Source organism: Chenopodium album, chromosome 8 (genome assembly GCF_948465745.1).
Source record: "Chenopodium album chromosome 8, dcCheAlbu1.1, whole genome shotgun sequence".
In the NCBI taxonomy this organism is placed as follows: domain Eukaryota; kingdom Viridiplantae; phylum Streptophyta; class Magnoliopsida; order Caryophyllales; family Amaranthaceae; genus Chenopodium; species Chenopodium album.
Genome location: NC_137841.1, coordinates 67,967,067 through 67,980,494, shown reverse-complemented (window position 1 = coordinate 67,980,494; position 13,428 = coordinate 67,967,067). Strand labels below are relative to the sequence as shown.

The 13,428-nt window shown below is 34.8% G+C and overlaps 1 protein-coding gene across 1 annotated transcript; it reads right to left on the bottom strand.

The window, feature by feature from the left end:
* Positions 1-6,068: 6,068 nt before the first annotated feature.
* On the bottom strand, positions 6,069-11,533 carry LOC145642087 (vacuolar-processing enzyme-like). The gene is made up of 9 exons (XM_081693172.1): positions 11,234-11,533; positions 8,905-9,069; positions 8,651-8,807; positions 7,952-8,037; positions 7,579-7,778; positions 7,241-7,289; positions 6,894-7,103; positions 6,565-6,771; positions 6,069-6,462 (listed from the first exon to the last, which is right to left on the bottom strand). The coding sequence occupies exons 1-9, from the start codon at positions 11,459-11,461 to the stop codon at positions 6,280-6,282; spliced, it is 1,485 nt and encodes a 494-aa protein (XP_081549298.1). The 5' UTR covers positions 11,462-11,533; the 3' UTR covers positions 6,069-6,279.
* Between the last annotated feature and the right edge of the window lie 1,895 nt (positions 11,534-13,428).

Sequence of the window (13,428 nt, the reverse complement as noted above, 5' to 3'; positions counted from 1 at the left end):
ACGGACGTCATAATTCTTGATCCCGATCATTTCTTTGTTGAAGCGTCCGAAATAGGATTTAATTGTTTCTCCATTGCGCTGTACGACGCGGTATAAGTCACTGGTTTGCTTCTCCACTTTGCAAATATTGTTGAATTTCGAATAAAACCTGTTGCACAAAGTTTGAAAATTAGTAATAGACCCTCTTTTCAGGTCGCACATCCATTCTAAAGCAGGGCCAGTAAGAGTTGCTCCAAAAGATTTGCAGAGGACAGGCTCGAGCATATCGCGCGGGATGGAATATTGCCACATCCGCTGCTTGTAATGGTTGACGTGCTCTAATGGACAAGTGCTTCCGTCATAGAGCTTTGCCGGCGGAGGGATATTGAGTCTTCGAGGGATGTCTGCCATAGAGATCTCGTCCACGAACGGCGACGCGGCATAACCATCTGGCTCTTCCGTCACGGTTGGGACTGGCGCTCCTGGCAGCTTCTTCAACAAGCGCAGCAGCTTAGCGTTCTGGACTTCAATCTGCTTCAGCTTCTAGGCCGTTGGGTCGACTTCGTCTCCGTCGTTGAAGGCGTTGCCGTCCTCTCCTCCTCCTTCGTCGTCATCCTTGTTGTCGCTATCATCCTCTGAGTCTAGGTTCATCATGTATGAAATGTCGTGAGTACTGCGGCGCTTTTCGGGGCCTTGCTTTTGACGGACTCTAACTCCTTCCGCAGGGAATCTGCGGTCTTTTGGCTTTCAGACGCCAGACGCTCGTTCTCAGCTTTTTGCCTTGCAAGGTCTTCCTGAGTCCTACGGACTTCTTGCATTAACTGCTCCAACGTCACATCTCCTGAAGAAACCATGTTGGCAGAAAGAATCTTTTGTTGAAAGGGAAGTGTTTTTTGAGGTTTTACGAATGAGATCTAGTCGTCGGCCCCACGGTGGGCGCCAAATTGTTAATGCCAAAAATCGTCACGGGACGACGTTAGGCTGGGACGTCGACAGCTAAACAGATTAAGCTAATAATAATCAAATATAAAGAACAAAGATTGAACACATCGATATTTTGTTGACGCAGAAAACCCAATATAGAGGGAAAAACTGCGGGTGGGAGAAATCCACCGATTGTACTATGAGTGGTCGAACGTTACAATGTATTTTTATGGCTTAGAGATTGCTAAGTATTGAACTGCCTTTCTCAGGTTACAAGAGTATCTATTTATAAGCAATTAACCTTCTCAGATCCGTCGTTATCCGTTGAAGCTCAATGATTATCTTCCGTGATTCTAGGAAGTCAGTTAATTGACCTTTTCCTCCTGACTTGAACAACATATCTTTTTTTTAAATGATAAAACCAATCGGATATGCATTCCTAGTCAAACGGACTCCTGAATTATAGAGACGTCAGTTACTGCCTTTGACTCGTGCTGCTAGTTGACATATGAACTCCAAGACGCGTCATGAAAATTCCGCACTAACAGCGTACACGTTAGAGATTGTGGGTAGCTGGTCACAATCAACAACCTTCCAATTTATTTTTATTTTCAGTATATTAATTATGAGTAGTAATAACTTCATCCGATCTTTGTTACTTGATCTATATTATTTATCACGCTTGTCAATGTAAAAAATTTTAAGTAGTGATTGATCTGTGCACTTGGTAAAAATAAAAAGACGAAAAGAATATACCAGTGTTTGAAAAAGAACATATTTGTATTTGACAAAAGCACATGTTTGTTTTTTACAAAAAAACGTGGCTTTACCAAGAACATAAATATTTTTACAAAAGAAGATAATAATTTCATCAAATTAGCCATTGAAAAAGAAACCCTTTTGTTCATTCATTCATGCCATAGTTACTCAGGTGGGCCCCACAGTCAGTTTCCATCACCGGAGCTAGAATTAGGTGGTAAATCGATTTTTTTTTTAATGTGGTGGTAAAGTAAATCCTTTTTTTTTTTTTTTTTTTTTTTTTTTTTTTTGGAGGTGGTAAATTCAATTAAGTAGTTCTTTGAAGGCGATAAAAGTAATCGATTGCTTGGCTTTGGAATGTTTAAGGTGCGGGGTAAGTTTTAACCATTTGGCTTGGCAGCAATTAAATTGCACTGCTGAAACCCTATGGTCCTGTTCTTTTGGACTTGTTTTTAGTTCAGATCAGTTGAGAGTGAGCTCAGGTGGTTAGAGTTTTTCTCCCGATTCAGGGGGATCCTGGGACCAATTCTACATCACCCGCCCTTGTGACTCTCGAAACAAAAAAAACAAAAAAAAAAAAAAAAAGGTGATAAAAGTCAAAATTACCTAAATTTTAAACTTGTAGAATACATAAAAAGGAATAAAGGATTAAGGATGCCAGGATGGTGTGGCTTTTTCCTTTTTGGGTAGCCATACTAGCCAACTACTTACAGATAATTGGTGTTTAATGTTATTATTATATGGAGTATACTATATCCATTTCATAATAGTTGCATGGACCCAATCTCTAAACTATACTAATTTGACGAAACATAAATTGAGACGACATTTATTTGTAACTAATTCCTCCTTTATTTTTCTGTTGGTAGGAGAAGGGTTCTACTGAATCGGAACCTCAACTCTTACAGATTCTTCCGGCCAGATTAGGGGGTAGACACTTTGAGGGTGGGTGGGTGGGGGGGGGGGGGTGTAAGGGAATTCTCACCTAAAATGCCTTTAGTGGGGTTTGATCCCACAATACCTCAAGCTTGTGAGATGCAAACCTTACCACTAGACCAAGCTATACTTGGTTTCTAACTAACTAATTCTACTCGTATATGTGCAACAGTACAAGTGACAATTTATGGTCCATTAATTGAAATTGAAATCCTTTTCATCTGTTGTTATCAAAGACAGCTCAAGTAATTGAAATAGAAATTGTATCTAAAAAGACAAATAAAATAAAATTATCATACAAAATCCAGTGTCAATTGATAACCTATACAGGCTATAGCAATAGTATACTATAGTATACTTCCTCTCTTTTTTATCGCAGAGAGAGAGAGAGAGAGACAGAGGGATAAAAGTACAAAATTGACCATGTAATACGTAGTATAAGGCTCTGTTCATCTCACCTTATTTTTATTGAATTAAAATTAATTTTACTAAAGTGAAATTATTTTTGCTGAACAGAGATTATTTTTACTGATTTTCTATTATATTTCTTCTATATATTTACTTAATTTTACCGAACTAAAATTATTTTTACTTAATATTTTTTTAAGGTGAAGTGAATAGGACCTAAGAATAAATTAAAGAATCAAGTGTTAAAAGTAAAAGTATATTAGGTATTTACAATGTGAATAAAGACATATATTTTCTTTTTAAATAGATATAGTGCAATATTTGTGCAACTTCCTCAAATGTCAAGTGGTGTTATAATTAAAAACATAGTAATTTCTTTATCTTCGTTTATGTGCAGGTTTTTATCGCTAAATATCTTTAATTTCATAATGAAAAAAAATTCTAAAAATCACATATTAATAAAATACACATTATTACAAATCTAACAAAACCCCACTTGATATATTTTTTCCATATAGATTATCGTATATTTAAGGTCAAAGTTTGGTCAAATCTGATATTTAAATCAAACCAGACCAGACTAGATCAGATAAGTTTAGATAAGTGAAAATAAGGTGAACCAAACAAGTCCTAAGAGAATAGTCGTTGGAACTATGCAAAACAAAAAAATAGCCTATTAAATTAAGGAAATTTTACAAAAAAACCACCTTTTATAAGCATTTTTTTTGCAAGAAACCACCTTATAATTTTTTTTTTGCAAAGACACACCTTAATCAAAAGTTTTTTTTTTTGCAAAACCATACCTTTATGCCGGAAAATAGAGTCAAACCCTATTTTTCGGCGTTGACTACGCCATTTGCACCCACAAAACTGACAGTGGAGGGGAGAAGGGTGGCTAGGGCTATAGAGGAAGGTTTAGGGTGGTCAACGTCGTTAAAGGGGTGTGTTTAGGGTGGTCAACGCCGTAAAAGGGGGTGTGTTTATGGTGGTCAACGCCATGAAATGGTGGTTTTGTGGGTGGGGCGTAGGAGGGAGGTGGTTTCTTGGGTGGGGCTGGGGAGAGAGGTGGTTTCGTGGGTAGATTGGGGTAGTCAACGCCGGAAAATGAGGTCAAACCTCATTTTCCGACATAAAGGTATTGATTTGCAAAAAAAAATTTGATTAAGGTGTGTCATTGCAAAAAAAATTTATAAGGTGGTTTCTTGTAAAAAAAATTGCTTATAAAAGGTGGTTTTTTGCAAAATTTTCTTAAATTAATTAGGGTAACGCTATACATAGCCCTTAGGGCTATATATAAGCATTAAAAACACTCTTGAAAATTGTATAAAATTAGAAATTCATGACAAGATCAGTGTAATTAATGTGAATTTGTCATGACTTTCTAAATTTAAACAGTTTTCAAGTGTATTTTTAATGCTTATATGTAGCCCTAAAGGCTATGTATAGCATTTTCCAATTAATTAAGAGAAACATAAATGTTCACAACTAACTTGGCTCATTATATGGATTATATACAGTTCATTCTAGATAGACTATCATTCAATCTCATTAATGGTGATACGTACGATAGTCTTTGTTTTTCATTTTGGTGATATGTACGATAATTTTACATTCACTCACTAAATATATGACATTTTTAGAGGGACACCGAGTTAATCTTTGTTATTGTTTTAGGTTGTCAATCTATTTCGCCAACTCAGAATTTGAAGTTAGATGGTGACGAGTCAGTAGCGCATATAGACACGTAGGCAAGCGATTTGTAAACGCTACTTCTTTCCTCCATTGAAGCTACCACCGACACTACTTCAATTTATCATGTCCACCAACACCACAATCTTCCTTGGTTAAACTGTCCATCGACACCACCACATCTGGCGGCTCCATTGCCGAATTAAACAAAAACCCTAGTAATAAAAGGTGAAATTAAGGACTTGGTGGGTGGAGACTGGTGGAGAGATAAAGGTGGAGGTGGTGTTTCTATGCAGCTGCCATTGATGAATGAAGGTAGGAACGAAGCTTTGAGGAGAGAGAATGAAGAAGGTTTAGTGAGTGAATGGAAGGAATTGCGTTAACTCCGTCTTCTTACGTGTTCAACCGATTCATCGTCAAAGTGGGCGTATGAACATGTCACCTAGGTAAAATGATCAACGAATCCCCAATTTTAATGATGGAAATACTCAGAATACCCCTAAATTGACGTTTTAAAGCAATTAAAGAAACAAAAAGAAAATTGCCGTATTTTTTTAAAGATCAAAATAAAGATTTAGTTTATTTTTATAAGAATAATGACACTGAATTAAGGCGGTCTAATAATAATACTTACAATAGCCATTGTCCAATACTCAGAATACCCCTAAATTGACGTTTTTGAATCAATTGTCTTGTTTTCTTAAACTTGCTTGACATATATGTTACCAATTTTTTATTCTGTTCTTCAGTAAGCTGGTTTGTACCCTAGTTAAAAGTGGCTTTGTCATAGTTATGAGTTAAAGAACTACTCCAAAGAACTCCTCAATTTTAAGAGTATTTAAGGATGGATCAATGTGTTCGCTCTTGGACACTTGGTTGTATGCCACCTTACCTCGCGAAGTTTGTAATGATGTTCATGACTTATGTTCCTCTGCTAATGTTTGGAGTAGATCAACTTAAAGAGTTTTTTTCATGCAAGCAAGCTAAGTATGGCTCATTCTATGGAATTAAAAAGAAGGCTCACTCATAAGTTATTTGCATGAAAGTAAAGTGATTGCTGATTCTTTGGCTGTTATGCAATTTCCTGTGACTCAACATGATTCAGTTGAATTTACTCTGTTTACTCTGCATCACAATTGTGATTGTGATAGCAGGAAGTAACAATACTTGTGGTTATGTTGGTATCCATGTCACCAAGGCGATAAAGCTGCTAATTGTCCTCACAGGTTTAATCCTAATTCTGCCCCTAATGCTTAAGATAGTATGAATGTAATGAATCGTGTATTTGCTGCATCGTCTGTTGGTGGTGACTTACCTATTCACCCCCGAAGAAAGGAAAAAAAAAAAAAAAAAAAACCAGGTGGCAGAAGGCATCCAAGGAATTTACTACAATACTCTTGTATTAGTTAAATATATGCATCATAAAATTTGTTACATGGGCTATTTAATATGCATCTTACTTATAGGGAGCTATATTTACAAGGATTAGCTGCAGGGCCTTAGAAGAAAGCATAAATCGCGTAACATAGAATTAAGCACCAATTTTACAAAAATATTTACCAAGTACTACACAGCATCATATCATCAGGCACTAAATCCCCTGTGCACAGAGCTCCAAGGACCAGAAGGAAAGTTTGGACAAGCCTGTGCTGAAGCCTCAGCCATCTGATCAGCTGTGATCCCGGCATTGCAGATGTTTGCAATGGAACGCATGTGCTTCATTCCATACTGAGATAGTGATCCGCAATGCTTCTCAAATGTCCTTACCTGCATAAAAAAAGATTGTTAAAAGTTTAGGATTTTCATTGGGATTTCTTCACTTCATTAATACTTGTTATTATTACAATGCATGAAATATGATAGTGTTACCATTGTTTTTAGGCAGTTCCAGTCATCGACAAGGGGTTGTCCTGTAGGCCGGACAGTCTGCAGTACATTTAAACCCTTTTCAATTCCAAATAAAAGCTTGCCAACAAGTTTGATGCTGTCATCTAAATGAACCCTGTGTGACATTACTTCCGTAAATTGCTGTTGTGCTTTAAACTTTCTTGGAGATCCTTCAGGAGCATTTCGGAACTGAGGAAAATCAAAGATAAGGTAAGATATCATTCATAAGTTGATAATATAGCTGTCTTAAGAAGATAATAGCACTGTGATTTATGTAAAGTGTTGGGATGTAATAGGTGAAGGACCAAGACCTTGTTCCAGAAATGGATGAGATCAGCATCGCGCTGATTGACAGACTTAGAAGATGAAGTATGCAACGAGTTATCATCCACATATGTAAAATTTTCATTAGCAGGATTTGTACCCATATACAAGTAAAGCAAGTCCTGCTTTAGCTCTGTATCACCAAACTGCATGACATGTGAGCCGTAAAAAGGGCTTGATGCTGTCCTCGTCTTAACCTACAATCGCCACAATGAATTCAACCATTCAAAACAATATCAATTCTATGTAAAGGAATAGAACACAAAAATCAGAATAGTCTGAATGATTTGATCAAAGTAAAGATGAGCGCTAAAAAAAATCTAAACTTTGTTACCAGTTCATACTGCTGCTTCAAAGATTCTGTCAACAAGTTGTGTCGTTCACTGTTTCAAATATATCAACCATCAGAAACATTGATATACTACCACTTACAGAGGGGAAATTTGCTTAGAGAAAAAGAAAATTAACTCCAACAGCAGCAACATAGAGAACAAAAACATGCAAACAATCCACTTTGTTGTTATTACTTTCTCACTCTCTACAATCTCCTTGAAAAAAGGTAGTGGTATGCTTCTTCATCAAGGGACGGAGGGAGTAGTACAACACTCTTGAAAACCCAAAGTATGTCACAAATGAGGATATCAAGAAAATGATTTCAGTCATATGCCATACCTGTCTTCAATCCAAGACACACTGTACAAATCACCGAGACAGGTGTCATATTCCGGAGGAACAGTAGGATCTTCTCCCGGACAGTAAGTTCCCCAGCTACTCTCTACAGCATTTGAGGCAGTGGTAGCATAAATATTAAGTCCTTCAGGAAGAAGACCTTCAAAGATGCTCCCAGATTCACAGGCTTCTACATAAAATACCTGACATTTCAGAGACAAAAATCCTTAATATACACTGAACATGATAAACTAAGATAGAAGACAATATATTAGAAAGATATGAGAGCCAAATAATCAAATATGCTACATAAAACAACAGAATAATACCAAACCATACTATATGGAGGGTGTTAGGCTGATTTCTTGCTGCTTACCAGACTTTTATAGGTTCCGGAGGCATGTTTTTTCTTCAGGGTGTCTATGAGCTCATCGGCATAGAGGTTTGGATACGTAGGCATACCTGATTAAACATAAAGATTGAGAACCGTCTGACAGTACGAGTATTGTATAGATAAGGTTGAATTGCATATCAGAGAAAAGCCATCATCAGAATGATAAAACATCAGACTGAAATCAGTACGACTCTTCTAGGTTTTAGCACATTTATCATTAATTTTTAAGCATTAATCATCACAATAACAATGGTTTAGGTGATTTGATGAATATCAGGTAAGACTCAGAGCACTTGGTACTTCTTACTTGTAGAAGATGAGAAAAAATCATTAAATTGTCAGAACAAGATCAGATAGCATTCTCTTAATCATTTGAATGGTAAGTGTTATGATTAATGAAACAAAGGTTAGTGTTCAAATTACATCCATTATTTATTAGAATCCACCAGTTTATAAAACTAATTTGAAGCCTTTTAAAGCTCCAATATTATAAGTATCAGGGGATCAGAAAAACAATCCAAGAAAACTTGGATTTCAGCCTCCTTACAGGGCAATCTTAAATTGAGTCATCGCATAACAGTTTCATACACGAGTCCATTAGAGCGTGCATACAAAGAACACAAACATTAATAGAAATTATGATTAAGAAGAAAGCAATAAAAAAAGTGGGTTAACACTAACCGAGCACCCCAGGACCACCATGGTCCGTGTAAAAGATGAAGATGTGATCATTAGGTCCACTATCAACCACCTTTCCACTACCACCAGTAATGGCTGTTTTGTTACCAAGTATAGCTGCTAAAAAGTTGTTCACAGTCACGTCTTCCCCTGTATAATCCTGCAACATTAAGCACGTTTTATTAGATGAAATGCACATTTTTGACAGAACATTCAACAGGAAATTATCTTTAAGTTTGATGAACTTCATATCAAACCTTTGGAACTCCTGCATAAACATCATGTCCATAAGGGCTATTGATGACTATCCCTTGTCTTGGATTCTCTATGTCATAAGCAATATCGTCGTACATGAACACAATGATATTTTCATCCTTTAAACCTCCTTTCTTCAGCACTTGGTAAGCATGACAAACATCGGACTGTAAAAGACATTAACTCGAATGTAAGATCTTGCTGATTGCAATTAAACATACAAATAAGGTTAAGCAAACTTAAGGTGCATTAGAAAAAAGAAAAATATAGAATTGAAGAATTTGCTAAATCATGTAAGGCTAGCATATTACAATTAAACAAAGTTCTCCAAGTTGAAGCCTTGAAAATAAGTCAACTTTTTTTATGGGAGTTCAGTTGGCATAGGCTACTAGAACAAAAAATTTTAAGGTTTCAAATTCCTTGAACAACTACCTCATGGATAATTCTGTTTTCACACTACCAATGGAATGCTATGTTGTCCAATATTGACTAATTGGACTACCTAATAGAAATTAAATTAAGATTAGCGCTAAATACATATAAAACTGCTAAATACATTAGGGGTTGTATACATTAATCCAAACGGAGTATTTAGAAGCTAAGCTTGACCTAGTGTTTAAGGTTTGACCTCTTCGCCTCAAGGTTATTGGATCAAACCCCACTCTAAGGGTTGGTTTGGAAACTTGTGACAAGTCAAGTCCAACTACGTCACTACGTCAGCTACCTCAACGACCCAAAAAAAAAAAAACTGTAAGAGATTAACGTCCATAATTTCAAATGGCCCCCCTATGTCCCCCTCCAAGATTAATGAAGATAAATAGTCTCAAAATAGTGAAACTAACCTATGTACACAATGTAATTCTAGGGGATGCTAACTATTTCAGTCGGCAAGTGTTTAAAGAGGATTTAATGTGTTATTCTTCTATGATCAAACGTCGATAATTTTTTTTTTTTAAATACTTCGCGACTTTCTCTACATCAAAATAATGTACATTCGTACTCTCTCAATTTCTCCTAAGAGATAAAACTAATATAATTTAGTAGTCCTAGAATATTAACATGTCATTTGGCTATTGATGTCTCTCTAGTCAATATTCTCAATAGTCTTTTTCAAGCCCTCAAAAATTATATAGAAGTAGACACATAATGGTTAATTTAGGCCCAACCGCCCAACTAATAAACAACATAATATTATTTGTTGAAAAGAGAAAAAAATATTTTACATACAAAAATGACATGTCAACAAAGCTTTTAATAAGTACAAAAGTATTAGATTATTGTCAATTAAGACTTAAAAAAGTTCTTACAAGGACCACTTGCTGAGTTAAAAGATACTCTAGAGTCTAGAGTCAAGATGTGTGCTCTAAGTACGGAGTATATGGCCAACAAGAGCGGCCTTCCAAAACGTTTAGTAAAATTACTTAAACACCCTTGGTATATCTAAGATATACTAAGGATGTAAAAAGCTTATTAACAAAAGGCTTACCTCAAAATATTAACTCAAGTAAGATCATAAATACGAAGTATAATTTACTATACATAACAAAACAATACAGTAAGTTTTTAATCTAATGGTAATGAATTGTATGCATGCAGCAGCACACAACACAAGCATATAGATTGCATACTAAGGGTGCAAGCGGGGCACACAGCACACACAACAATTTGAAAACATAGAAATTATGACGTCTAAAAACCGAAAAAAAAAAAAAAAAAAAAACCTAGCTTTCACGCCTAAATTTAAATGAAGATATAGTTGACTATTATAGAAAATTATTGTGAGTTTGTCGCATTGTCCAAACATATCATAATCAATAAATCAAACATAACTTTATTAATAAAACGACCAATAGTAATCTGTATGTAATTAGAAAACTTATATTGCTCAATTTTATTGGGACAAGTCGATCACACATCATATTGACCACATCGTTATGATCAAGTGTCAATTTAACCAAATATAAGTGACTCACTAGTGAATTTAAAGTTGTACACTTGTACTTTCATACTCCTTGATTCCCATGTCCCACCTCACTAGTGATTTGTAAATTTTTAAGATCTAACCCTAAAAATTAAAACAAATTTTAAAAAAAAAAACGCAAATATTATAAGGGTTCCTTGTTCTTTAAGGCAAATAAGTTCATCCATCGAAATACTTATTTAAATTTGCACAAGACATATTCAAGTTAAACCAAAATTAAAATACGTTACCATTACTAAGACCAATCATTTCAAATTGGATTTCATTATATTATGGATTATTATAAAATATAAATAACGGCAGATAAGTTTAGATAAATTAAAATAAATTTCGAAAACAACAATATTCACCTGATGCCTGTAATTCCAGTACCCGTTAGACCCAGCAATGAGAACAGCCCATCTAGTCCCAACAGAATCATCATCAACATCATTTCCACGACCAAAAACACGATCAACTACCGAAGATTGATCGAACGGCAGCCGAATAAGATCGTCCAAAATCAGACGGCTGTAAACGACCGAGCTCGAAAGCAGGAGTACCACTAGCAGCACACCACCGGTGTAGCGGATCATCATATTTTCGGTGAACCTTAAAAAAAAAAAATTGAGGTTGAGAGAAAATGAAGTGGTAACGCAAATGCTATTTTTTTTAAAGAAGTGCTATTTTTAGTAAGGCTATTTGTAGTGAACAAGTGATTGTTTGTCAGGGGTATTACGGTAATTTCAAGTGAAGGAATCAGCCGCCTTTTATTGTTGTTGGTGACTACATCTACGGTTGTAATGAAAAGTTGAAAATTTTGTACGGTTGAGATTGGTTTTACTTGGACAAGACATTGGGGTCCACCATTTTTTTTAAAGCAACAGATTGCTGATACGCATGAATCTTTCTTTCTTTTTTTTTTTTTTTTTTTTTTTTTTTTTTTTTTTAAATTATTATTAATTTTGTTTTAATTTTTGGTTTTTCTATTTTTATTTTGGTTCGAATATACACGATTGATAAGATAATAGGAGCCACTTGGCCATTGGGGTTTGGGGATGGCCCAATTTTTGGATCTTGATTTTTTATTTCCAAAAAATTAATAGTCTCTAATTTGTGTCATTATTCGATTGAATGATAATGTTACACTAGAGATGAGGTAAGCATTAAGCATCATGCATTCATGGCATCATTGTAATTTACTCTTTTAATTGGGACATTTGTGACGAGGTTTAACACTTCAACTATTCAAACTTGTATTAATAAGAACGATTTTCATAGATATTGTTTTATTGGTAATTAATTCTCCATTTGTATCGATTCAAAAACTTTTCCCCACCATATTGTCCACGTAGAATCATGTAGTGTAATCACAAGCCAAAAATTTAAGCAATAAAACCGTAACGATGATAGTGATTTTATAAGTAATATGCTAATGATGATTGCGATTTTATTTTATAAAACGCCATCAATTTTAGCGGTTTTTTTTTAAAACAAAAAATTCAAGGTGCATGAGATATCATATTCAGTATGCAATGAGGAGAGGTTGGATGACGATTTATTTATCGGTATCGTACCCATCGAATGAGTTAGAGAAATGGTTTAGAGAGGTGGGAAAGATTTTTTGGCGGTTTCCAAGGGATAATTATAAATTTAAAGATCCGTTATCCATCTTTTATTGGTTATCTCTGATTTATCAACATTTTTTTCTAAATATGTGTTAGCCTGTAATATTCAAACTAGGAAAAGTAATAAGTTTAAATTAGAAATTGAAATGCGCTTCTTATCTTAAATACTCTATACAAGTATAACAAAACAAGTGTCTTATTGACTTCATTGCAATCTAATAAAATAAATACTAAAAAAGCGTGACAAAAACAAGTCACTCATGTCTCTCCCATCGTATCAACCTTCATTTGCTGAATTCTAATTAAAAAGGGTGTTAGAAGGTGAAAAGATCTTATATACTTGTGCCATCTCCTCCTTTTTATAATTTGAAGTTAACAAAAGATAGTTGTCAAATGTCAATAAAGAATAAGATATGGAGTAGAAGATAATATTTCACAAATGTTTCAAGATAAGATGACTACATACTAAATTGACATACAAAAAACTCAATTGTGCCCTAATTCAAGCTTGATAAATGTCATGTAAACACTTGTTAGAGTAGATAAATGGTGGAGCAAACAAGGAGAATCCAACCTTGCAAATATAATTGAATATCTAGATTCCTAGACAACATATCACTATCTAATCAAATACATTGGCACACTAGAATAGTAGAATTAATTAATTAAGAAGAATACAAATATACAATATGTCAACTTTTCACTTTCAAATTGGCTAAATGGAATCTGCCGTATGCGTACACGCTAGGGATTGTGGGTTGTCACAATCAACAACCTTCCAATTGCAATTTATTTTCATTTTTTCTAAGATAGCAACATTCATTATTCAAATATAAGTTCTATTTAAATTAAAGTGAGTTTCCTATGTTGTACTACGTATGCTATTAATATAATGGATCATATATATTTCAATTCAAATTACTCTTTTATTTCTAATT

Excerpts from the sequence above, each read along its gene's own strand:
- LOC145642087 (XM_081693172.1), bottom strand. The coding sequence starts at position 11,461 with ATGATGATCCGCTACACCGGTGGTGTGCTGCTAGTGGTACTCCTGCTT. Across the intron at positions 8,808-8,904 it reads TTTATGCAGGAGTTCCAAAG|GATTATACAGGGGAAGACGT; the intron begins GTTTGATATGAA and ends TTAATGTTGCAG. Across the intron at positions 7,104-7,240 it reads TGAAGCAGCAGTATGAACTG|GTTAAGACGAGGACAGCATC; the intron begins GTAACAAAGTTT and ends TGGCGATTGTAG.